The sequence below is a fragment of the Halichoeres trimaculatus genome, unplaced genomic scaffold, assembly GCF_033239565.1.
Source record: "Halichoeres trimaculatus isolate MK-OKI-2021-1 unplaced genomic scaffold, fHalTri1.1 fHalTri1_scaffold_9, whole genome shotgun sequence".
Taxonomy (NCBI): domain Eukaryota; kingdom Metazoa; phylum Chordata; class Actinopteri; order Labriformes; family Labridae; genus Halichoeres; species Halichoeres trimaculatus.
Window position 1 is genome coordinate 35525727 of NW_027437188.1, and position 25362 is coordinate 35551088.

At 39.8% G+C, this 25362-nt stretch overlaps 2 protein-coding genes across 2 annotated transcripts in view; both read right to left on the reverse strand.

Moving 5' to 3' along the window:
- The window catches only part of timm50 (translocase of inner mitochondrial membrane 50 homolog (S. cerevisiae)), a 51516-nt gene extending 33357 nt beyond the window's left edge, over positions 1 to 18159 (reverse strand). The window contains exons 1-4 of the mRNA XM_074679008.1: positions 17915 to 18159; positions 15425 to 15581; positions 13885 to 13916; positions 1514 to 1535 (exon numbers count right to left, since the gene is read on the reverse strand). Coding sequence (XP_074535109.1) covers positions 1514 to 1535; positions 13885 to 13916; positions 15425 to 15581; positions 17915 to 18136 — 433 coding nt within the window. The 5' untranslated portion in view covers positions 18137 to 18159. The remainder of the gene's footprint in view (positions 1 to 1513; positions 1536 to 13884; positions 13917 to 15424; positions 15582 to 17914) is intronic.
- Positions 18160 to 20514: 2355 nt separating this feature from the next.
- Positions 20515 to 22698, reverse strand: LOC141797401 (E3 ubiquitin-protein ligase TRIM21-like). Its single transcript, XM_074678716.1, has 2 exons — positions 22469 to 22698; positions 20515 to 22235 (listed from the first exon to the last, which is right to left on the reverse strand). The coding sequence occupies exon 2, from the start codon at positions 22231 to 22233 to the stop codon at positions 20515 to 20517; it is 1719 nt and encodes a 572-aa protein (XP_074534817.1). The 5' UTR covers positions 22234 to 22235; positions 22469 to 22698.
- Between the last annotated feature and the right edge of the window lie 2664 nt (positions 22699 to 25362).

Sequence of the window (25362 nt, forward strand, 5' to 3'; positions counted from 1 at the left end):
CAAAAAAATAATGCCAATATGCTTTAAAATGCTAAATATTGGCGCTGATAATTAGCCTGGCTGATTATCGGTTTATCTCTAGCTATCCTAAATATCCTATAAATCGTCAAAATCTGACATTTAACTCAAAATTCCCAACTTCCTGTTCCAGATCGATTATCAAAAAATAGCTCAAAGAGCTGGAGGGGCTGCATTTTCTCACCCAGGGGGCGCTGTTGAGCATGTATCAGCATGAAAACACTGGAATCGTACATTTTTCACCATGACTGAACTTTCTGCAGAATTTCGTGAGTTTTGGAGCATTTGTAGGTACGTTATCTGGAGTTAAGAGAGCACAGAAGATGAAGAAAATAAATTCTTCACGTATCAACAGGATCCTCAGCGTCCTGAGGTCGAGCTCAGCCCTAAAATGAATTTTCCAAACGGGGAAATTCAGACCCCACCAAGGGAAAGTTTAGTTTAGTTGTGAAGACTTCAGCTCAGAATCTAGAAACTTTCCACTTTTCTTGAATCTGTCGACCGAATGATTTTAGGGACGCTTTGAGTCCTTTCTGTATTTTTCTGGTAGATTTCTTTTTTCAGCTTCTTTCAGTCATTTTGCTTTTCCATCAGAGCACTCAGAGCGCTCTTTGACCTCAGTCTGCTGCCATCTTTTTCTCTCGGACAAATAAACAGGAGGTAAACGTGTGTGTGTGTGTTTGTTGTGTGTGTTTTGGACGGCAGTTTGGGGGATGAAGGATGGGACGGGGCATATGGGAGGTTGGTACACACACGGTGGGAGCAGTTGGCAGTGCCACCGAGGCTCAGCGGAGTGATCCATCATTCAAACAAACGCTGACACCCACAAACGCGCTGCTGCTGCCAGGGTGTCAATAAAAACACACATGTTCAGGAGGACTCATCTGGACGGACACACACACACACTCACACACACAATAAGAACGTATAATGGTAAAAGAGTCTCTTTCAAGCTGCAATCTGCTGCTGGTTTTTCATCATTTCGGGGCAGACCTGACGTAAACTCAACCAAAAATATTCAAAGAAGGACGAATCCTGCGTCTCTGAAACCCTCGCCCTGTTGCGACATATTTTTGGGCCTAATGGGGACATATTTTGGGATTGTAAACCAGTGACTTCCTGTTTTCTACAGGCCAACAGTGACTGGTTTCCTCGCTGGTGGCTTCACGGAGCAGTTTCACGTCTGTTTTTGGTTTAAAAAATGTCATTCCCTCAGAGTTAAAGCGCCATCTCTGCAGGGATTCTTTCTGTGTTACTGTGAGACTCTTTGTGTTTGACTCCAAAAAACAGCTTCTGGAGGACTTGAACCAGAGACAAGCGATGATGCAACACCTGCAGGACCACGTCACTTTCCTTCAGTCCAAACCATCAGACACAACAATCCAGATCTGACTCCACTTAGCTCTGCCTGGTCCCTGATTTAACGTCCTGTGGTTTAGAGCCGTGACGACGCAGCGCTGTTATAAATAACGTTCAATAACTGAGTGTAACTCACCTCTGTCGAACTCATCTGGAATCTGTGAGGGAAACAGAAAGAAGAGAGGATGTTAAAAGTCATGAAAATCAGCAGCAGACTGTCAACACATCATCAGGGACAATCAGAGTTTGTGGGAAGGACAAAACAACGAATGAAGCGCCCTGGGATGGAGGAACAAACACACATGTGCTGCTTTAGTCCAAAACTCTTCTCTGAGAAAATAAGACGGCTTTTTTTTTACAGCTCCAGGAGAAAACCGACTTTATTTGAACTCGATGAGACTGAAAATAAGCATCGATCATAGTCATCAGCAATCATCAGATTACAGTCTCAAACACAAAAAACTGGTCCCTGTGTTCTGACCTAAAGAAACCATCTTAGCTGTTTGAGCTGCAGCAACTCAAGTTTATATTTATTTATTTTTTTATTTCTTGTAATGATTATTGTAGTTATAATAGCCTATTGATTGAATTTTGTCGAGTTTATTTTTGGTCTTATTTTTATTTTATTGTTAATTTTTTTTCTGGCTACATTTTTTAAAATCTGCATTTTCTGCATTTTTCTTTATGTTTTTTATAGAACAGTAATTTTTCTGTTTTAATTTTTTCCTGCTGGTCATTAATTTTTTAAATTAATTGATTATATATATATATTTTTTTCATTCTTCCTGTATCTATAATATTCTGAATATTTTTTCTTCAATTTAAATATATTTTAGATTTTTTTTTAATTATTTTTGAATATTTATTATTTTATTTATTTTTTCACTTTTAAATATGAGTATTTTTTATGTTAAATGCATTTTGTGCTATTTTCTATGATCATTCATCTATACATTCATTTTTTCCCATCTGATTGTTTTTTTATTTTGTGGAGAAAACATTTTTATTTCCAAAAAACAAAATACAAGACAACAGAAATGTCTATCGTGATACAATATCAGAGATGAGATGACTTGTACAGTTTTCCTTTTAACCCACATCATGTTAGCCCCCCTCCAAAAGAATAAAAAAAAATAAAAAAAGGGAAAAGAAAAGAAAAAAGAAGGAAAAAATACAAATAAAATATGAGAAAAAAAATAAGAAAACCAAGAGGATAAAAGAATAAAAAGGAAAGAATTGTTTTTCGTTGTTTTTTTATTTGTTTAATTTTTATTAATTTTTCCCTTCTTTTAAGTTTTTTTAATCTGTTTTCTTTTTTAGAAAATCTTTTCTTTATTAAACAATTTTTCACCTGAATTCTCCTTTTTTCTTATTTATTCTATTTTTTTTTACATTTATTTATTAATTCATTATTCACTCATATCTTCATCTTTTTTAAAGCTTATATTTAATCACTTTTTTCTGTATGTATTTCCCTTCCCGGTCCTTCCTAAACCTCTTCTGGTAGGTGCTGCCCCCTGCAGGTCTGGAAAAGCTAACAAGCGCTGCGGTTTAGGAGGTTTTCTGCTCTGACCCAGTCATCTAACTCATCTTGTCCACACACATTCACTTAGTTTATCAACAAATCAGCTTCGATTATGAACAGCTGGGGTTTGTACACGGTGTGTGTATGAAGGTGTGTAGTTGCTGTTATTGAAGTTTTAGGACATAATGTGTGTATTTCTTTGCCTTTGAAGCTTTTCCTTTCATGAAACTTATTTCCTCTTACATTTGGTAGTAATGTCTTTTCACAATAAACTTTTATTGCATCTGTTCTTATCCCCATTGTTTTGCTTTTCATGTGATAAAACAATTAAATCCTTCTTCGACACGACTTCTTCAGGACCTCTGTCTCTAAACTCAGGAAATCTGCTCATATCTGGGATGTTTTGTTGGATTACTGAGCTTTTAATGTTCGAAATGAAAACAAGACAAAGTTTTGTGGTTTCTGTGTCCGCCTGATTGCAAATAAGTATCCCCATCTGGGACAATAAAACAACTGGAATGAAGTGAACCGAAGAGAAGGGGGAGAGGGGAGAGGAAATTAAGTAGGAAAGGAGGAAAAGAGAAGTCCTGGTTTAGAAATGAGCAGTTTGAAATCAACACTGTTAAATAATCATTTATAAAACAAGGAGATGATGACAGCAGGTGGAAGGGACGCACAGCTCTGGTGTGGAGCTCCCCCCGGTGGTTATGATGCAGAAGTGCATGTACTTTTGTCTTTTTTGGAGATTGAGTGACACAAAAACCTTCACTCTGTTTCAGAAACTGAATACGAAACTAACACTGAAGGGAAGTCATCCAAGCGTTAATTTCAGAAGCACTGACTCCTGATTATTTGATGCAGATTTGATGCAGATGTCCTCCATCTTTTTCTCCTTTTAACTAAACCTAAATCAAAGATATTTTATCACAATCCTCCTAAATTTGTTACTGTGCAGCAGGTTTCTGGGTTTTTATTCCCGCCCTGTGTCTCTGTTCGCAGTGTGGGAACCAGCCCTCGTCTTGCTCTCCCGTCCTGCAGCCCTGCAGCGGGACCGAGGCGTCGATGAGGGTTTAACGGCCTCTTTCGCACCTCGCTCTGACTCAGCACGCAGCAGCTGACTTCAATTCACCCTCACGTGTCAGGAGTCTCATTCCTCTCTAAAGACCCATCGTCACCGCTCCGTCGCTTTCCCTGACAGCTTCTCCCTCCTCCCCGGTCTTTCTCACAGTCCTCCCACAGTTTTGAATCTGCAGGAGGCTGTTTTATTTTTACCATTTTTTAATTAAAATGTGTTTCACCAGGGAAGCCTTAGTGAGATTAGAAATATGTTTTACAAGAGCGTCCAGAGGCACGTCATCGAACTCAGTTACAAACAACACAAAACAATAACAACAGCAGATCCCCACATCCAGAAAAATCAGCCAACCTGATGCACCATCGTCCAACACCTTCCTTCGCTGCAGGAGACGCACATCTAAAACTCCTTTTTCTCATTTTAAGACGAACTTAAGGAACAGACGGTGAGAAAAGGTCAGAGCGAAGACTGTAAGGTCCAACATTTCTCAGCTTGATATAAAAGCATAAATAAAAGGGGAGCAAATTAAGAAAAGCTTCATTACTGAGGACATGCCGTTGATTTAGTCTTTGAATAGACAACACAGGTCAACTAGCTTAAGAATACAGGTCACAGAGGCGAGTTAGAGTCTGACTTGCAGTAGACCTCAATACTCCATGATTTACAGTAGGGATGGGAGTAAAAAATCATATCGTACAATCAGGATTTTTTTAAAGATTTTAAGTTGTGATTTTTTTTTTTATAAAATAAATCAGTTTCTTTTTAAAAATCTTTCATTTTAGTCTACTACTATTATATAGGGATGGGTATAATATATATATTTATAACTTTTGACAGAATTCGGTTGGTACCTCTAAAACAGACCTGGGCAAACTACGGCCTGCAGGCCACATCCGGCCTCCTTATTGGAGAGGATGCTGCGTTAGAGCAGAGCTACGTTAGTTTAACTCACGACATGTCATGTCAACACCAAAAAAGAAAGAAAGAAAACAGCTAAGGCTCTGATCAACTCTTCATCAACAAGTGCAGCACAGTTATCTGTCTCTGTCTCTGAGGTCTCCTGCAGCGTCTTTGGATCAAACCAACTAAGAGAGAGGGGGTGGATGGTTTTGAGTTTTGGATATAACGCCCAAGTACGGGACTTGATTTGACTACAAAAAATATTAGAGCTCACAGGAGCAAACTTAAAAGTTGGGGGGCAATCAGGAGAAATCACAAGCCAGGAGAACAGCAGGAGAAAGGGTTAAAAAATGAAAGACTCCCTCCATATTCAGGAGTGTTGGCAGCCTGTCAGCACTCTCAATCGGTAAAAGTGAGTTCATGTATGACAGATAGATGTTCACTATCATTTTAGGATTCAATTATTGTTTTTGTTCTCTTATTTGATCTATACACCACAATTTCACATGACCTATTATAAATATTTACAGAGTGCTTTATTCTTCGGATAATCAGTAACATCTTTTCAAAATATTTAATTTAGAGCATTTTACATTGGAAGAAAGTTGGTGGCCCTCTGACACAATTCAGGTTTCTCATGTAGCCCCTGTTAAAAAATCATTGCCCACCCCTACTCTAAAAGTGCCTAATGTGGTACCCATCCCTACTGGTAAAGTCTGTAGACATCCTCATCATCATTTAACTTTTTGTGGTCTGGTGATAAAAAAGCAAACTCAAACTCTGAAACAACAAAAAATAAATAAATAAACAGAAAAATCAAAAAATCCCAGTTTAAATCAAACCGGCATCCCCAAAAATTGGAAAAGATTCGAATCTGGAGAAAAGAATTATTGTTCCAGCCCTATATCCAGTGTCCAGAGAGTGAAGGCACCGTGAAGCATGTATAAAACACCACCATACCTAATCAGGGGTAAGAGAGTTGCAGCAACAAGCCTCTTTCAAGAGCAACTGAAAACAGGACTTATTTATTTCTAAAGTAAAAACTTAGACGCTGCTTCAGCTTCTTAGCGAGCTGCTGAATGTGAAGCTTAAAAACAGGGTATCGTTAATTAAGAAGTCTGAATATTCATAAGATGATACAGTTTGTTTTTTTGCAGGATTGAAGAACAATTTCCAATCCTCAAACGTAACTTGTTCAGTGTTTAAAGCATCCTGTAAATGACACAGAACCTGACGCTGCGTTGGAGCAGAGCAGTAAACAACAGCATCATCTGCATAGAAGAGAAAGTCCCATTTGGAACACTGTGCCAAATATAACTACTATAAATGATAAACAATAACGGTCCCAGGACTGAATCCTGAGGTACACCATTTCTTCTTTTTAAAGGGTTTAAAGTGAGGCCTTCAGCCTGCGTGCACTGTGATCCGTTTGATGTACAAACCACCTGAGGGAGTGTTCAGAAAGATCTACTGTGTTAGCATGTTGATGCTACAAGCACTCAACCAGAGACGAGAGGAACCAGCTGTGGCATGAGGACGCTAGCTCTGCTAATGTTAGCCACACTCTACAAAACAATCTGACATCTGCAGGCTCTCTGACCCCATGTTTCACTGGATTAAATAGATCACACTCAGTTTTTAACCCTTCCCAAACTTTACAGCCCAAAACCCCCAAAGAAACAGCTCAAATGAATCATTTTGAATGTTTTCAAAAAGACCCCCTCTTTGGGAACCACTGGTCTACAGGTCTACAGTATGAACTCTATAACAAGGAAATGTCTCATTTCACTATTTGGTAAATGGTAAATGGACTTGAGCTTATATAGCGCTTTTCTAGTCATGGACCACTCAAAGCTGCTGTACACCACAGGTCACACTTACCCATCCACACCCATTCGCTCTCACATTCACACACTGATGGATCCAATCTTTACTATGACAGCTATCCATCAGTATATCTAACACAATCACACCCTTTCATACCCATTCACACACCACTGACACAGCAGTGGGAGCAACTAGGGGTTAAGTGTCTTGCCCAAGGACACATCGCCATGTGTCGCCCAGAGCTGGGCTTGAACCTGCAACCTTCCGATTACCGACCAAGCGCATTCTCCAACTGCACCAGTTCCAAACACTATTTGGAAGTGTTTCACATTCAGTGCTTTTAATCCAGCCCTCTGCTGAGATCAGGGTAATCCTAATTTGTGCATTAAAGTAATCCCAATCCTGTTTAAAAGTTATTAACAAAAACTCAATTGGCTTAGCTGCAGTAATCTAATTTTTCTAATCCTTTTTTTAACCACATACTCTCAGCCTGATCTAATCTGGAGACCAAATGTGAATTAATAAGTCAGATACAAAGAATCTGTGCACACCTGTGAATCATTTGGACCAGAGTCTACTTTAAAAATAGAGCAATTTCACAGATGTTGTCACATGTCATTAAAACAGCATCCCTCCACCCGCAACTAAAACACAAAAGCATTGCTTGTGGTGTCAGGTGTGTAAAAACAGCATGTGCAGGACGCTGGAAACATGGAAACACCAACAAGAACTAAAGGTGCATGATGGGGGGATAACAAATCTAAAGAAAACATAGTGAAGTGTCTGAGCGAAATGATTATCTACAGCACAACATCCTGGTATCTACTCTCCTCCCTGGTCTTCATGAGGCCAGTGGTGGTGGGCTTTTATGCACCAAGCCCGATGGTCAGGTTAGCGACTAACAAGCTAGCAACCTTTCTGAAACCATAGAGTGCTCCAAAGCAAAGCTTCAGACACCTTCACCCCAACAAACCGGCTTTGCTGCTGGAAAAATTAACAATCATTTGACCTTCTAACCCAGCCAAAAAAGACAAAACACAACACCAGTATCTGTGCCAGTTTGTCGATTACAACCCTGTACTTTAGAAGTACATTATGTTTTTCAGCAGGGGGAGGCGGGTCTAATGGAGCTTGTCAATCAAAATCCCGCTCGTAAACTACTGTGGGTGAGAGCGGTGTGCTCTTTGGATGAGAGCTCAGCATAGATATGAGGAGAAGATGTGAGATGACAGAGACACAGAGAGACGCTGCAAGTCAGAAAAGTTCTCACGCTCCAACTGAGGATGTGTCAAGTTAGTTCAGAGAGAAAGAGCGGCGCCATCGTGAGAAAAGACGATGAAGGTCATGGAGAGGATCAAAGGATGGAGGGGCCAAGACAAACGCGGTCAAAAAAAGTACATTTTCTCTTCTTTTTTGGATCAAAAACAGGAAGAAACGCATAAAAGAAGAGTGTCCATTTTTTTTAGGTAGTTTTGATGTTTACACTGTCAGAGAAAACAATATTATTTGGGCTTTGAAAGATCATTCAGGATGTTCTGAAAATGGCTGGCAGAGAATAAAAAGAAATCTTTAAAAAATTCAATGTAACATCTTTATTTCCCAATTTATAAACTTGCAATGCTGCGTTCATGTCCAGTAGGAAAATCGCTTAGTCTTCTACTCTCCCACAGTCACAAGGATGCATTCAGGTACCGAAACATGGTACCCTTCATTTTTATGTGAATCACTACATCAGACAGAATTTAGGGGCCATTTACACGAAAACGGTTTTAGGGTGAAAAGCAAAAGTTTTGTTGCATTTCAGCCTCACGTTTTAGCCGACCTAAAACGCAAACTTTTGAAAACAGCCTCCGGAGTGGGATTTTTCTGAAACGCTGTCAACACCGTTGCTGTGTAAACAGAAAGCAGGCGTTTTCAGTGGAAACGCTGACGTCAGACTCCGCTTCTTGCGAGCGCATACAACTGGACAACAGTACAGTTGTTACGATCATGGTGATCTACTGTGTTGAGCTTGTGCTGCTCAATCTGCTGAATCAGCAGACAAGACTCAAGCCTGGCTCACACTACAGGATTTTAAAAATCTTAAAAGATTCTGAACTCGGGTTGTATTTCACACATAAGGAGAATCTTCACAGATCATCTTCTCTTAAATCTTAAGCATGCACTAACTGCAAGATCTGAAAACACTGACCAGCACACTACAGGATTTCACCAAGATTATTTGATCAGAGAGAGTGATGCACCACATGTGCTCAGTTGTTTGATCTGAGGTTTTTAGCCACTGGTTGGACAGGAGAAAAGAGAAGCGGAGCTGTCTGCAGCGGTGCCTTTCATCCATTACGTGCACGCAGAGGGACAGAGGTTAAACTGTTGCTGTATCAGCCAATAATGGCATGATCTCACACCCATCACTGTTAAAACAACAGTTTGCTACTGTATGAAAATGGCCTGGTTATGTGTCATTTTTAAAGGCAATATTGAACTGTCTGGAGTGGGCCAGTGGAGGGCGCAGTCAGCTGACCTGGAGCCTTTCAGTTGCACTTTGAGCCTGCGTTTGTTGTCTGTTGTCCGGTCTCTTGTAAGGGGGCTCTCTCTCTCTCTCTCTTGGCTGTTGTCATCCTCAGCGAGAATGAATGCTGTAATCATCCAGATAAATATCAAACATGTTTGAAAATTATCGGGGCGGCTCCGACGAGTCTGTGAGACGATCGTGGGGCTAAAGATTCATCTGTCAACCGCTCACACTAGAAGATAATCTTGACCGAACGTCTGGGCTGACTTTAGTCCCTGACCAGATTTCTTTCCTGATTGTCGGGAGGACCGAATCTGGGTTAAATCAGGCCGAGAATCCTGTATTGTGAGCCAGGCTTTAAACAAAATGATCATCTGTTGCTCCACTTTTTAACTTAGTATTCCTTAATACACCAGATGATTGGCTCAACTCTACTTCCGTGGAGATCTTCCAGAAGCAGCTTCTGGACAAGATAGTTATAGCACCACCTGCAGGCCTGCCATGCTTACTACAGTGTTTTCGGTCCCTCTGTGTTTCCGTGTAAACGCAGATGTTTTTCATCGCGTTTCAGATGAAACCTTGTCGTGTAAACGGGGCCTTAGTCAGTACCTATAAAAGTACCTATTCGGTACTAGGGATGGGTGCCTTCCACTGTACCAATTTTTGGTACTTTTGTGTAATTATGTGGTAAAAAAATATCAATTTGTTTAATAATAATATGTATTTTTTTCATTTTAACATATTCGTTCTTCAATATATAACCTTGTAATGCTGTGTTCATGACCAGCATGGAAAAACTCAAACTCTTCGACTCCCTCACAGTCACAGGGATGAATTTAGGAACCTAAACATGGTACCCTTTGATGTAGAAGCGTGAACGGATGGCCAGTACTTTTGATAGAATTGGGTCGGTACCTGTGAAAGTACCTATTTCTGTACCCACCCCTAAGTTTGCGACTATAAAGGGAGCAAAGCCACTAGACAAGCCCCTAATTTGTCATAACGTGGCTCAAGGGTCACGACAAATAGGCGAGGGAGACTGAAGTTAAAAGCAGAATTATGAAAGTTTAACGTAAAATTAAAAACGAATAAGAGATGTGTTTAAAGGATGAAACAAAGACAAAAAGTGTGAGTGACTTTTAAAAAAACATTTTTTAATCTATTTTATGTGATGTCTATTAGAAATTGTGCCACAGTTGAACTAATTATCAACTATCTCAGGATCTGGGAAATTAAGGGTGGATGGGTTTAAGGGGTGATTTATTTCACTGTCTTTTCTTCTGTCTGATATGACATTTTTGTCAATGTTTTTTTGGTAATATTTTTAGTATATGCAGTTGACCGGAAACATTTCTGAACAAACTTCTTTATTTTTGTACTATCTGCAAAAATTAATAAAAAGATTTGGAAAAAAATAAAGGGTGAGTGACGTTGCTGAGGTGTGTCCTGGTGGAAAGAGAAAGGCAGCACCTCACAGGAGATGGGTTTTTATCCCCAAAAGGCTTAAGATCAGCATAATCAAAACATCATCTGATCAAAACAAGAATAAGAGGGGTCGGACAACACTGTTTAAGAGAAAACAGGCTCGGGAACGTCACGGTCCCGTCCTTTGAAGCCTCCCGTCTGACAGCTGGGCCATGCTCTCTCTTACGGAGGACTGGGGGGTCCGAGGAGTCCGAAGGTGGGAGAAGTGTGCCTCAGCTTTGAAGTGCTCAGTCTGTCAGTTGGCTAGACAGGATACAGTCAGAGGGTTTACAACGTGTGGGAGCGGGAATGGAAGATCTTTACAGCAAAGCGTGGTTCCCGTGTCGTCACGTCGCTGCGGACGACGACTCAAAAACAAACTGATCTGACAGATTCAGTCCAAGAGCTTCTGATGGAGTTTGATGACGGTAAAACGCTGGAGACCGCACATCGTCCAAGCTCTGAACACCAACTGTGCTCGCTAAGGTGTCACAGCTCTCAGACTGCTCCGGCACACGCCACATGTCGTCATCCTGTTTAGCAAATGTGGAGCGTGAAGCCGGGAACGCCAACGAGGACGGGGAGGTGAGATAAGTGTGCCTTTGAAGGCTCAGACAAAAGGCGCAGGAGTCCCCGTCACGCCGACCTGAGAAGTGTGTCGTCTGACGTGAGCTGGAGGCTCCTGAGAAGACGTTCAGGTGAGATAAGTGTGCTCTTTGAAGGACTGTAAGGAAACGACTGGAGACAAAAGAGCGCTCATCTCTCCCACAGTCACACCTCACGCCACGCCACAGCTGGACTCCACGACGCCAAAAACATCAGCTCTGAGATCGTCTGGTTATGTGCACGCGTCGTACACCTGAGAGTCTTCTGCAGCAGAGCAAACAGAGACCACACGTGACGAAAACTCAACAGGTTGAAGTATTTCATATTTAACACAAAGTCAAAGAGGTCAGTTCAGGAAAACACAATCCCTGTTCTCCTTTTCTGGAACTGACGACTTTCAATTTGCCAGGGACAAAGAGCGATTAGCGGGGAGCCGTCCTGAACAAAAGGGTCCTAATGTGAGAGAAGTGTGTCCTTTGAAGACGCCCGCTTCCCAGAGCGACACCTCCAACAGCAGACCTGCTCTGACAGGAGATCCAGAGGATCCAGAGCCGCTCAGAGGGTCAGGTCCCTTGTTCCAGATTTTAACATGTGCCACGGCCAAACCTCAAACCTTAAAACTTAAGATACACCGAGTAAAAACACCAGTTTCTGCGGTCAAACTTCAACACAAACTAACAACTTTTTTAGGATCCCAGATTTGTAAATTCTGGTTTTAAACTTTTTAAATTTTTAGATGTTTTATTTTAGACTTTTATAAAACCCACATTTTTTAAAGGAAACACCAAAACAGTTTCTGGATGCTCTATGACCCAAATTCTCGAAATTTTATCTCAGCTTTTTTTTTGTCGTTTAAACTTGTCAGTTACCAAAATCAGACCTTAAGTTTAGTCGATGAAATCTAAAATATTTGACTCTTTGAGACCTCCATGACCTCTAATATAAAAAAAAAAATCCATTTTTAAACTTTTGAAGACCTTAAGTCCTCAAAGTTTTGAATTACGTTTCAAACCAAAAAGGTTTTTATAACCCTAAACTTTCAGGATCTCGTTCTAAAAAAATTAAATAACACCAAATTTGAAAAATACATAAATAAAAAAATAATAAAAAATATTTTTTTAAAAGTTCCAAAATCCAAATATTTTCAGCCTTTTTTAAGACATTTTAATACTGTCTTTTAAATGTTTATTTTATTTTTTTAAATAAAAAAAAATCAATTTTAGACTTAAAATAACCACCTATCTCCTTAATTTAAAGTTTCCCTAATTTCAGAATTTGTCATTTAATTAAAAAAACCTGAATTTAAAAATTATGGATACTTTTGTGACCCAAAATTTACTACGTTCAAGACTGTTTATGATCGGTAGTTTCTGTAATCTGACTTTGGATTTTTTTTAAGACTTCAATGATCCTTAGTTTGCAAAATTTAATTTCAAATTAATAGCCCTTTTTAAAATATCTAAAGATATTATTTTAGACTTTAATTCAACTCAGATTTAAATTTAAAAAAATCTTAAATCAGACTTTCAATAACTGCAAATCTATTGCATCTAAAGTTTAAAAGTTTATGTCAGATTTTATGTTATTTTACATTTCAAAATTTCAAAATTTTAATTTTGAAGACTTTAGTGACCCCAAATTTACTAAACATATTTGAAATTTTCATGAGCTTTTTTAGAGACTTCAAAATTTTTGACAACATTAAATTTGGAAAACAATCCAACATCCAGATATTTTAAGACCTCAAATTAGCAAAATATAGTTTAAGACTTTTCAAGGTTCCATGTAATCGCCAGATGTTGGTGCCCTGTTTCAGAGCTTATGTCTTTTTATGTCCTGAAACTCTCAAAAATCCTATTTCAGACCGTTCAGGGGTTTATATCAACAAAAGAATGTAGAAAATGTCATAATTCAAGACTTTTAAGACTTTTAAAGGCTGCAAAATTTAAAAAACACTGATTAATGACTTGTTAAGGATCTGTGGAAACCAGGCTTGTTTAGTGTCAACACAAAGTTATCACTCCATCAAATCTGATCCAAACTGTCGTCCACGTCTCTGAGAGTTTTTCTCTGTGGTGTCACGGGGACAGGATCCATGGCGACCTGACAGTGGGGATATGAGGGTCATTAGAGGAGGGGACTAACTGGTCTCTTTGAAGTCCCTCAGACGGGAACCTGAGGTGGCGTCTACCTGTGAAGTGTGCTGCCTCCTGTTTAACAGGACAATGAACCAAAGGGGGTGCTGCAGGTGAGATAAGTGTGCTGCTTCCTCTCCCACACTCACACCTCTCACAGACGGACACGCCTCACAGCAACCCCCGGCCCTTTACAACAGGAAGAGGATCTCCTCCTACCTGCGAGGTGAGGTGAGGTGAGGGGAGCAGCACCACACTTCAAAGGAGGAGAGAAGCTGACGGCGGCGTGCCGAAGTGTGCCGCCGCTTCAGATCTGAGCGCTCAATACACACGAGAACGAGTAAATGAGTCCTCACAGTGTGGACACAAGCTTTTCAAAGACGCTGACAGGGACTGTTCAGCGTGTGTGCAGAGTCACACCTGGAGGGATTACTGCGTGTGTGTGTGTGTGTGTTAAACTCACCGGGTTTCCTTGCTCGTCCACTGAATTGGAGCCTGAAACGGAGAAAAAACAAAAAATTAGCATCATAAAATTTGTTTCACTGAGGAAAAAGAGACTCCAGAAACTTTTAGGAAATAACAGCAAAGCCGATCCCGATGACGATTGTTTTACACCACGTTAAGGCTCGACAGCTTCGTACTCAGATCAGAGGTGACAAAAAGAGGCTCTGACAGCTGTCAGCAAATGCCTAATCACACTTTTTAACTTTTATTTTCTTAAGTTTGATGATTAATAAACCAGAGAGCTCTACGATTAATTTGAAGACAAAGTTAAGAGTTTTAAGAGTGGCTGTTTTGATGCCGGTTCATGTTTGCTGCAGAATCAGAGCAAAAAAGCGTAAACATGCACAAATTTTCACCATTAGATCAAATATTTTGCAACTTTTCCAGTAAAAAAATCATGCATCTTGCTCAGATGTGTCATATGCATCATGTTTCAGCTCCATGCAGGTGTTTCAACCTCTGCTGAAGTGATAGGTCTGCAGATATCCTTCTCCAGATCTTATTAGCATCAACAAAGAAAGGATTAAGAGGAGTAAAAATGGTTTTCAACTGTCGCTGAGTAAAAACAGGAGACTTTAAGACTTCACCAAGAGCATGAAAACACTTTAAAGACCATTTCTTGAAAAGGTATCTCCACAAAAACTCCTAAAGTTGCAGCTTTAAGTCACAAAATAACATCCAGTAACATGAGAAAACACAAGAAATGTTCTTCACACCTAAAATTTAAGATCTAGAAGTCAAGTGTGCACACGCTCCTACAGGTTTATCACACTTTTGATAAGAGACTGAAGCCTTTTCTGCACAAATATCTGCAAATATTATCCACACGCCACACAAACCGTGTGACAACAGAAGGTTTCACAAACCTCTCTGCAGGAAAACCACACACACAGATGTGGACATGCAAGGTAATAATCCAGAGTATCTCCATTGGTTTAATCCACGTTAAAAAGCATATTCCGGTTTAGTATTCCAGTAGTTATTCCATCATAGAGAAAAGAACTTTAAAAGCATCCAAAGTCAATGACAGCTCCCCAACACAAACCGTTTTCCTCCTCTTTAAAAAAGAAAAAGCCAGATTTGATTTTCTTCCACTGTCTGATCCACACAGAGTGAAAAATTAAACCTCCATTCCTCCCACTCCAACTCATCTCTGAAGACAAGCTGACACTTAACACATCTCACTGACAGCAGCTAGCTCCGCCCCTTTGTGGGCGGTCCCTACAGGACAGGAAGAGGCAGCTGAAGGCTACAAACCAATCATGTTTACAGCATCACCTCTCACTGATGAAGAGGACGGGGAGTAAGCCCATTTAGTCATGAAGCTGATTCTCTTCAGACACATGAGGACGTCAAGACTATTTTTTACAAATAAGAGTGAAAATCCACGTTGTGAGGTCAAACTGAACTCAGCGATTCCGCTCTGTGATCTCAGAGTCCGACCAGAGAGTAATCTACAGGAAAACCTGTGTGACAAAACTCAAAGTTTCAGCTCTCACCAAATATGTAGACCATCCCAACCGCCCCGCCGAGTCCCATGAGCCCGGCCAGGCGTAGCACGATCTTCTTAGCGTACGCTGTGTTCTCCTTCTGCTTCTTGTCGTCCGTCTGTTCCCCCTCCTTTTGTCCTTCGCCACCTTCAGGAGGAGGCTGACCCTGCAGGAAACAACAAACATCTCTTTATCATTCTTATCATGCATAACAACGACTGAGAATCAGAGTAATGGCCGCCCTGGACATGAGTTTGACCTGGATGGTTTGTTAGAATACAGAGGAGTCAGGTTCAGTCAGAACAGAAAAGACGACAGATTAGTTTCTGCTCTTTTCCTGGTGACTTTTGAAAGTAAAATTGTCTTAATATGACCTCAACACATCTTTTCCAAACTAGTTGAAAGTTCTTTTAGACCAAAGGTTTGCAATCTGCTGCGCTTTGACTCCTTTGCAGTGGCTCCTTGTAGCTTTTAAAAAAATTAATAATTGAAATTAAGAAGTTTTATTTTTCTTACAGAGGGTATTGATGATTAAGGACACTGACAACAAATAAAATTATGCGTTCACATTTTGTTAAACTAAATGTGCATAACCTCTTGCAATAAAGATTTCAAATTTTTTGATTTTTTATTTTTTATTTTTTAAAAACTTTTGGCATTTTTTTAAAAAATAAAATGTACCAAATTTTTGGAGAATTTGAAAAGTTTTGCTATTTTTTCAAAATTTCAATTTCAATTATTTTTGCAAATTTTTGAAATTACATTTTTTTTCCTTTTTTGGGCAAAATTCCATAATTTTTTGCACATTTTTGCACATTTTTTAAATTTTATGTTTTTGATTTTTTTTTTGCCAACATATGAAATTTTAAAATTAAAAAAATGCTACTTATTTAAATGTCATAAATTTTGAAAATATCAAGTTTATGACATTACAAAGTTGTGTGTGTGGTTTTTTTAAGTATCTAAAATTTTGTTAAAATAAAAAAAGACTAAGAGATGTAGATATGAAGACATGTACAATCTTAAAAAAGAATACTTAGTGACAGCTTATTGTCAAAAAGCTCTGGCATTAAAATTCTTATATTTATTTTGGCTTCTGCTTCACATCTTACTTCTTTTCTCTAACATTGTGATGTTTGTTTTTTTAACCTTTTATCATCCTATGATAGAAAAGTAATCCGTATTTCTTTGTTCAACATTATTTATGATTTACTGCACTTCTGCTAGGTTCCTGCATGTCATTGTAGTTTAATCAGTACAAACATTTTTTTTTTTATATTACACTTCTCTCTTTTTACATTTAATCCAATGAAATCTCCCAAACAGAGCTCACATACTATCAATTCAGTATATCTCCAAAAGAAAATAAATTAATCTTTTGGATTAAGCTCCAACAGGTGATTTTTAAAGTCAATGTTCTAATATTATCAGACTGACATGAGACACAAGAACTATCTGGTGGAAGATCTAAACATTGACCATTAATGTTGAGGACACTGTTACTTCTGATCATTGGAAATACTTTTGTTCCGGATATTACTTTCAAGTCTCATCCCTACATCCCCACCTTCTACCTGTGTCTAAATGCTAACAGCTTAATACTTTTCATACTAAAGTTAGCATAAAGCTAGTTCTTCATTAGTGTTTGACTATATGCTTTCTGTCATTAGTCTGCGACGGAGTGATGGTAAATTACCCTAAAACACGTTGAGCAACTTGAGCAACCTGACTGTCAAACTTGTGTTTGCTTCAGTTTCTGGGCTGAGGGAGGGTTTAGCAGGAGGAGGGGGGCGGGGGTCGTTTCTGACCTTCAGACCAAACAAACCTTGGCTGTTAGCACACTAAATAAAAAAAACTGTGACGGATAAAGCTGAAGATTTGTCACACACAGCTTGGAGAGTCTGTGGGAAGCTGATAGAAGAGGGCGCCTAAACATCACAGAGAGTTACAGAGGAAGAGGGGGAACAGGTTAGAGCAACCTGAGCTAAGGCTAACTACAAGCTAGCTGTGACAGGTAGACACAGACAGTCAGTATACATAAATTTATCTGCTTCAAAGTATCGGTAAAATAAACTACCAAGGTTCATGAAACGGGCTTTAAAATTATAAGTGACACGATGGTGTTATGGGACGATTGGGGACCTTTAGGTAACAGAAATAACGCATGCTAACATTAGCATGCTAACCTGTTAGCTACCCTAATCTTAGGTTCATTCATTCAGAATACTGCTAGAGAAACGACGGCAGCCTGTGAGAGACATTTCACAATTTGGAGCTCATATGTGATGTAACAACTGACACACAACCAGTTAAGATAGTTAACTCAGTGTGTGTCTAGTTAGAGAGCAATAATTTAGCTTTTAGCACAACCTGAGTGGAAATGTCAGACGAGTGGCCCCGATTTGATGTACACGGGCATCCTAGGCGGGCGGGGGCTGCAGAAGCAGCACTATACACGCTATCACGCGCGTACACGTTTAAAAATCAAGCTAACCTCACCTGACTCTGCTGCTGGAGCCTCTCCTGGAGGATAGCCTGAGCCAGTCCGCCCGTCGCACTGCCTGCCCCGGCTGGCGGCTTCTCCGTGGAGAGTGCCCGAACGATATCCACAACCGCCGGGGAAGAAGAAGCCGCCGCCCCGCTCCTGAGCCGCAGGAGGCCCCGGCTCGCTCGCACACACATGGGGAACACGGACGTAGCCGACATGTTGGATGGTAGCATTAGCCGCCGGTGGACGTATGGGACGCGAGTCAAAAGGACAAAAGCATCTGATTGGCTGCAGGGACTTTGATTGGCAAGCGGGAGGCGCAAGCAGAGAAGGGATAGGCCACATGGAGGAGAAGAAGGGCGGGCCTTCGGATGCACCGACCAATCAGCAGCGAGAGTGAGTCTGACCTTCGATTGCAACACAAAACTGCCATGATGGTTGATGGCAAAGTGCCCAAAGTTGGGGCAATTATATCACCTTCACACTTTTCAACAAAAATCAACTCTAAATAAAAAAATTAAAAATAAAACGAGAGTTACTCTAACAAAGAGATAAGATGATAACATAATCCTCTACTCCTCCCACAACCTGGGAAATTTACAGAATTACAGCAACAAAGCATAACAATATACAAAATTGAGCAATATAAAAGATGTAACCCTGAAAATGTGTGAGTTAAAAGCTTAAAATCAATAAATCAGCTGCACATTTATTCTATTAAGTCTGCAAAGTATGACACATGACTGTGAATGCGACAGGTTTGGCTGTTCATCATTTTACATCTGTTGGGAGACTTATTTAATCTTTTAATTTAAGTAATTGGACTTGTAATGACCTAATGTATCCCCTAAGGAGATTAAATGTAATGCTATTAAATCATTTAAGGGAACAAAAGGAGAAAAGGTTCATCTCAGTGCTTCAAAAACAACTTCTGACCAGTTCATTTAATCTGCATAAACAGTGAACACTCAAATTTAAGCAAAAAGATGACCAAATACATCTTATCAATGGCCTGTTTTAGTTTATTCTTAATTTTACCAGCAGAAAGTCAGAGCAAACAATAGAAAAACAGTGTTTCAAACGAATCATCAACTTTATTTTTTTTAGGATACTTGATTATGTGCTAGGTTTTTCTAATTAACATTTTAAAAGTCAAAACATAAAAAGACATCATGCTCTTTTAAAAACATACATGTAAAACCAATCCTTATTTTTCAATGATGAATGACATTTTTCATCCTGCAGAGCTGCAGTTTAACTCAAAATTATTCAGCCCACTTTGCAAATTATTATTGCTGTTATTATTATTTTTTTGTTTAGTTTACAAATTTTCAGCTATTTACAATAAAAAAATCAAATGAAAATGTAAAAACTGTGAAACAACTAATATTTGCAAATAGCATGTCAGATTTCAACAAAAACAGAATCTTTAATGTCTATTTAATGTCTTTCACCGAGGGCAACTGTGTATTTCCAACTGTATCAAATAAGTGTAGTGACCAACAGTGACCATTAGAGGGTAATAGAGCTTTTCAGCATTCCATGTCTTTCAACAGCCACTAGAGGGCATCCATGCAAAGTCCAACGACTTGTGAGAAGAGAAAACATCCATAGAGGTCCAAAACAGAAGAATCTGCAGAAGAACATCAACTCCAGGGGTCTGCAACCTTTACTTCCATAGGAGCCCTTTTTCCCCAGCTCACCTGGAATAAAGTCATTCAGGAGCCACAAAATCTACTTCACCTTCACAAAAAAGACTATAAAGTGTATAAAATTCTATAAATTGTAAAAATCTAGTGAATAATTATCTAAACAAGGACTTTTTTTGTGTTTATGAAATTGGATATGTGATGTTTTAGTATTTTTTTTATTATTGATGTATTATATATATATATATATATATATATATATATATATATATATATATATATATATATATATATATATATATATGCAAATGTGAAAAAAAAAAATTAAAAAGTATTATAAATTTCACAAATTTGCAGAATTCATGAAACTTCAATAAGTTGCGATTAAAAAAAAAAATGACATTTAAAAAATGTGCAAAAAAGTTCAAAAAATTTGTGAAATTTCGTAAATTTGCCCAAAAAAATAAATTTCAAAATTTTGCTTAATTTTTAATAAATTTTAAAAATTTGTAATTTTTAATCGAGTTTGAATTATTTGCAAAAAATTGCAGAAATTCCAAAAATTGTGAAAGCTGCAAAATTGTAAAAAAAAAAAAAAAATTGCAAAATCTTTAATAGATATGATTTAAAAAAAAATGGGAAAAATACAAAAAAAAGAAATTTTATAAATTTGCAGAATTTCCACACACAAAAAACAACTCAATAGCTTAATTGACAGATTGGATGCAGATTTAGTTCAACAAAATATTTTTCTGCATCCTTTTTTCTCTAAATAGTTGATGATTTATTCTATTATAAACCCAAAAGATGTTTCAACTTTATTAACTTTTCGGTTGATATCATGGACATTAGAATCTGTCTTTCAGACCCTCGGTACCTACAGCATAGGGTTCGTTAAAATAACACTGGGTCTGTTAATGAGAGGGAATTTGGGGGTCTCTCCTTGGAGATTTTGAACTTCTTCATTTGAAGCATCTGACCGGAACGATTTGCAGAGGAGCGGAGTCACTGTCCTGCTCAGCGCTGGGTCTGAACAGGGGGTAGATCTTGGTTTTTGCAGGTGTGCTGCGGTAAATCCTGGTCGGCAACATGTAGCTCAGAAAGCGTACATTCTCTGTGAAGGCACATCCTGAAAAGGAGTGGATCAGAGCTCTGACATCTACGTCATAAAACGAGACCAGTCCTCCTTCATAATCCACAAACACTCCAACTCTCACCAGCTCTTTAGACAGGGGCAGGACCTCAGGAGGGTTTGAGTTAGCCTGGCAGCGCCCCCAGTAAGAGCCCAGAGTCCAGCACCCGTTTTCAGGGCTGAGGTACAGCTCCGAGCTCTTCCTGTTGATGGACTCTCTGGCCACACCGATTTCCCACGTGGTTTGTCCTTTGAGCTGAACTTCAAAGTAGAACTTGCCGGTGGAGAATCCCTCTTCTCCCAGGACGAAGTGGAGCGAGTCAAACCTGGTGGGGAGGTCAGGGATGCTCCTCCGTGTTCCTCCATCCATCACTTGTTTCCCGTCCTCCGACAGGATGAGGGAGGGGTGTGCTGTGTCCGGATCCAGAGTCAGATTTATTGCATGTTGCTTCTGGATGTTTCCGAGCTCATCATCAAACGGATTCTCGATCCGTCTCCGTTCTTCCAGGCTGATTTCTCTGGTGATACACTCCATCCCCTCCTTCAGCACCTCCTCCACTCTGGCCACGGCGCTCTGCACAGTCTCCACGTGCAGGAGAGGACGCACTATGGAAGGGTATTTCCTGCTTGGAGTCACGGACATGGATGGAAGGTCCTTGAGGAGTTCGAAGTTGTCCTCTGTTCTGGAGAGTTCTTCCAGCTTGGCACACCTCAGATTATCCTCGACGATCTCCAGCTGCAGCTGACGGATGAACGTGTCAGCATGCTGCTCTGCGTCTCTCTGCTTCTCCTCCAACTGTTTGACAAGCTCCATCTTTCTGGACACAATCAACGCCACCAGAGCATCAAAGGCTTTCTCGGTTTCCACTTTTGTTCCGTGCACTTCAGCTCGACTTTGCATCTTATAGCTTTGGATCTGCTGGATTGTGTTGTTCTTCTCAGCCAGACTGTGTCTGAACTCCCTTTTTGCATTCTCCAGCTTAGTTCTTGTCTCTTTTGACTCATCCTCCAGAGAAACCACTTGGTGCGACTCGTGGTGGTCCCTCAAGCACAGAACGCACACGCAGCTCCGGTCGTTCCTGCAGAAAAATTCGAGCACCTTGTTGTGTTTCTTGCATATCCTGTCTTCCAAGGTCTTCACAGGGTCGATGAGCTTGTGCCACTTCAGAGCCTGAACCAAGTGATGTGGCTTCAGGTGATCGCTGCAGTAAGAGGCCAGACAGACCAGGCAGGACTTCAGGGCTCTACGCTTCACCACATGGCAGAAATCGCAGAGGACCTCTGAAGCACGAGGGGGAGCTGTGAGCGCCGTCTTCTTGAAGAACTCCAACATGTCTCTGAACTCTGTGTTGACTTGCAGGCCGGGGGTTTTCTGGAACTCCTCTTTGCACAGCGGGCACTGGCTGGTGGCCCGGGTGGCCCAGTAGCCCGTGATGCAGCCTTTGCAGTAGTTGTGTCCGCAGGGGGTGGAGACAGGCTCATTGAAGATATCCAGACAGATCGAGCACAAAAACTGGTCCTCAGTCATGGAAGTGGTGGCAGAGGCCATGTCTGGAGGAGAAAACAAACCAAACACAGATACAGTGGGGAGAATAAGTATTACATTCGTCAACTTTTTTCTCATCACATTTATTTCCAAAGCTGCAATTCAAACCAAATTTCTCCCAGACATTTGTATTAACTCCAATAATCCACACATGAAAAGAAATCACAACGTTCAGGTCCATAAATAATGATTATGGTGAATTAAGTACGATAACACAGGAAAAAAGTATTGAACACACCATGGAAAGGCTGAATACTTTGGCAAGGAAATGCACCATACCACCTGAAATCTGTCAGTAATTATTACTTGAACTTCCAATTAGTGCAAACCAACATCAGCTGGGCTAGAGCAAATTGATGGTCCTATAAAAAAGGTGTTTTTTTCACCAAGCAGTTAAATACCACACACCTCATGATGGGTAAAGGCAAAGAGCTCTCTGAAGACATTCACAACCTGATTGTTGCTCAGCATCAGAATGGAACTGGTTACAAACTTATATCAAAGCACCTGAATATTCCAGTCAGCACCGTTGGAGCCATTATTCACAAGTGGAAGAAGCACCACCTTACCATCAACAGGCCACGCACAGGAGCTCCTTGAAGATTTCTGACCAGGGAGTCAGAAAGATAGTCAGAAGAGGACTCAACCAGCCAAGGACCACCCTGAAAGTGCTCCAGAAAGACTTGGAGGCAGCAGGTATAATTGTTACAGAGAAAACAATAGGCAATGCACTCCACCACCATGGCCTCTATGGACGCTCAGCCCGCGACACTCCATTCCTCAGGAAAAGGCATGTTGAAGCTGGTTTAAAGTTTGCTAAACAGCATCTTGACAAGCCTGTAGAATACTGGGAGAATGTTGTCTGGTCAGATGAGACCAAAACTGAACTTTTGGGCTGTCATACTACAGACCATGTTTGGAGGAGAAATGGCTCTGCACATCAGCCAAAAAACACTACACCAACAGTGAAGTTTGGAGGTGGAAGCATCATGGCATGGGGTTGTTTCTCATCTCATGGTGTTGGCAAACTTCATATAACTGACGGAGCAATGAATGGAGCCATGTATGGGGAAATTCTTGATCTGAATCTGCTGCCATCCACCAGGATGATGAAGATGAGACGTGGCTGGACCTTCCAGCAGGACAACCATCCAAAGCACACAGCAAAGTTGACTCTCAAATGGTTTGAAAAAAAGAAAATCAATCTGTTAGAACGGCCTAGTCAATCACCTGACTTCAATCCAACTGAACATTTGTGGAAAGAAGTGAAGAAAAGGGTTCACCAGAGGGCACCAAAGAATATTCCAGATTTAAAGACAATCTGTGCAGAGGAATGGGACAAAATCACACCTGAGCAGTGTGGGCCATTAGTTCAAACATACAAGAAGCTTCTGGAAGCTGTCATTGCAAACAAAGGCTTCTCCACTAAGTATTAGATGAGTCTCAGTTAGCGTGTTCAATACTTTTTTCCTGTGTTATCGTACTTAATTCACCATAATCATTATTTATGGACCTGAACGGTGTGATTTCTTTTCATGTGTGGATTATTTGAGTTAATACCAATATCTGGTAGAAATTTTGTTTGAATTGCAGCTTTGGGAATAAATGTGATGAGAAAAAAGTTGACGTGTTTAATACTTATTGATGATATTTAACGTTAGACATTTTGAAGCTGGAGCCGCTGCAGTAACGACGTCTAAATCTGAACTTCCCAGAAGAACAAACATCATTCGCCTAAAACCTCCATGAATGCCAGAGGACTTAGAGTAGTTTATCTGAACAGCTTTATTTGGAGTTAATCAGACGACAGGTGTGGGCTGACTCCTGTTCAACATGAGTTTGAATGTGACTGGTTCTTCCTGAACACAGACACATTCCAGCTTCGATGAGGGTCTACACACTTATGCAGCCACATTATTTTAGCTTTTTGAATTTTACTCCTCCCAAAAAAGATTTCAGACAAAAAAAAAAGGAAAAAAAAGGAAAATCAAATCCCATAAAAGCTACAACAAAAAATGTGATTTACCCTGTCTGAAAGACTGTGAACCAGCAGGACATTGGAACAAGAAAACAGACCTGACCCCACCCTTCATGACTCACTATCGTCACATATTTAACATCTGGAAGCGACAGGTAGAGTTCAGTGCTGGCAGTGGAATTTGACCGAGTGTTAGAAGCAAGGAAAGGTCACTCAGGTTATTACCTTAAGTTGCATTTGTAGATTTTTTTCTACTTTAATAGACTTTAAAGTACTTAATCTTAAAACAGCAAGTAATTGTATTTGCAGGAGTGCTTTTCTTAATCTCAAAAACATGGCTGTGGTAGTTTCCCTACAAAAAGTTGAGACGCCAATCGGACATAAAGTGAGTCAGACTGAAATAAAATCTCAGATATTCAGAGAAGTTCAGAGATCTTACCTGCTCAGGTGTCACCGTCTGTCTGAGGTGCAGCAGCAGTTTCAGCTCGGGAAAAATTTTTTCAGTTTCATTTTCCTGAAAGTCAAACCTCCTTTCCTCTGAACACCGCCCTCTGAGTGTGTGTGTGGGTGTGTTTACACTCGTTCTTCTATCTTTATGAGGACTAAAGTCAGTCTTGGACCAGGAAAGCGGGGACATTATCAGGAAATACAGACGTATTGATAAGGCATGGTTTTAAAATATAAGAGCTTTATCTCATTTGAATGAGGGTGGAAGAGTTTTGCAAACTTAAAGTCTTTTTTTTTTCAAAGATACTTATTGTTTTGACTTTTTGAATCCTCTGAAAAAAACAAAAACAGGAGTATAAAAAAAAACAAATGCCTGGTATTGTTGCAGAAAAACAAAGATTTTAATGTCAGCAACCAACAGTGTAGTTACATACAACAACAGAACTCATGGGATGCAAAATAAAACTACAGACATTTTATTTTTTTAAAAAAGAGAAAATAAAAAAGGGACAGTTTCATAACACAATGAATATCAAGTGTTGAATATATGATGTTACTTGTCTGCAATTAACTTTTATTTTTGTGGTTTATAATGTATTTTTCACAGCCAGACACTGGGTATGGTGTTTATATTTGACACAAGCGCCCTCTGCTGGGTACAGTTAAGCAGTGCATCCCATTCTGAGTTGAAATTTCATAAACAAAGA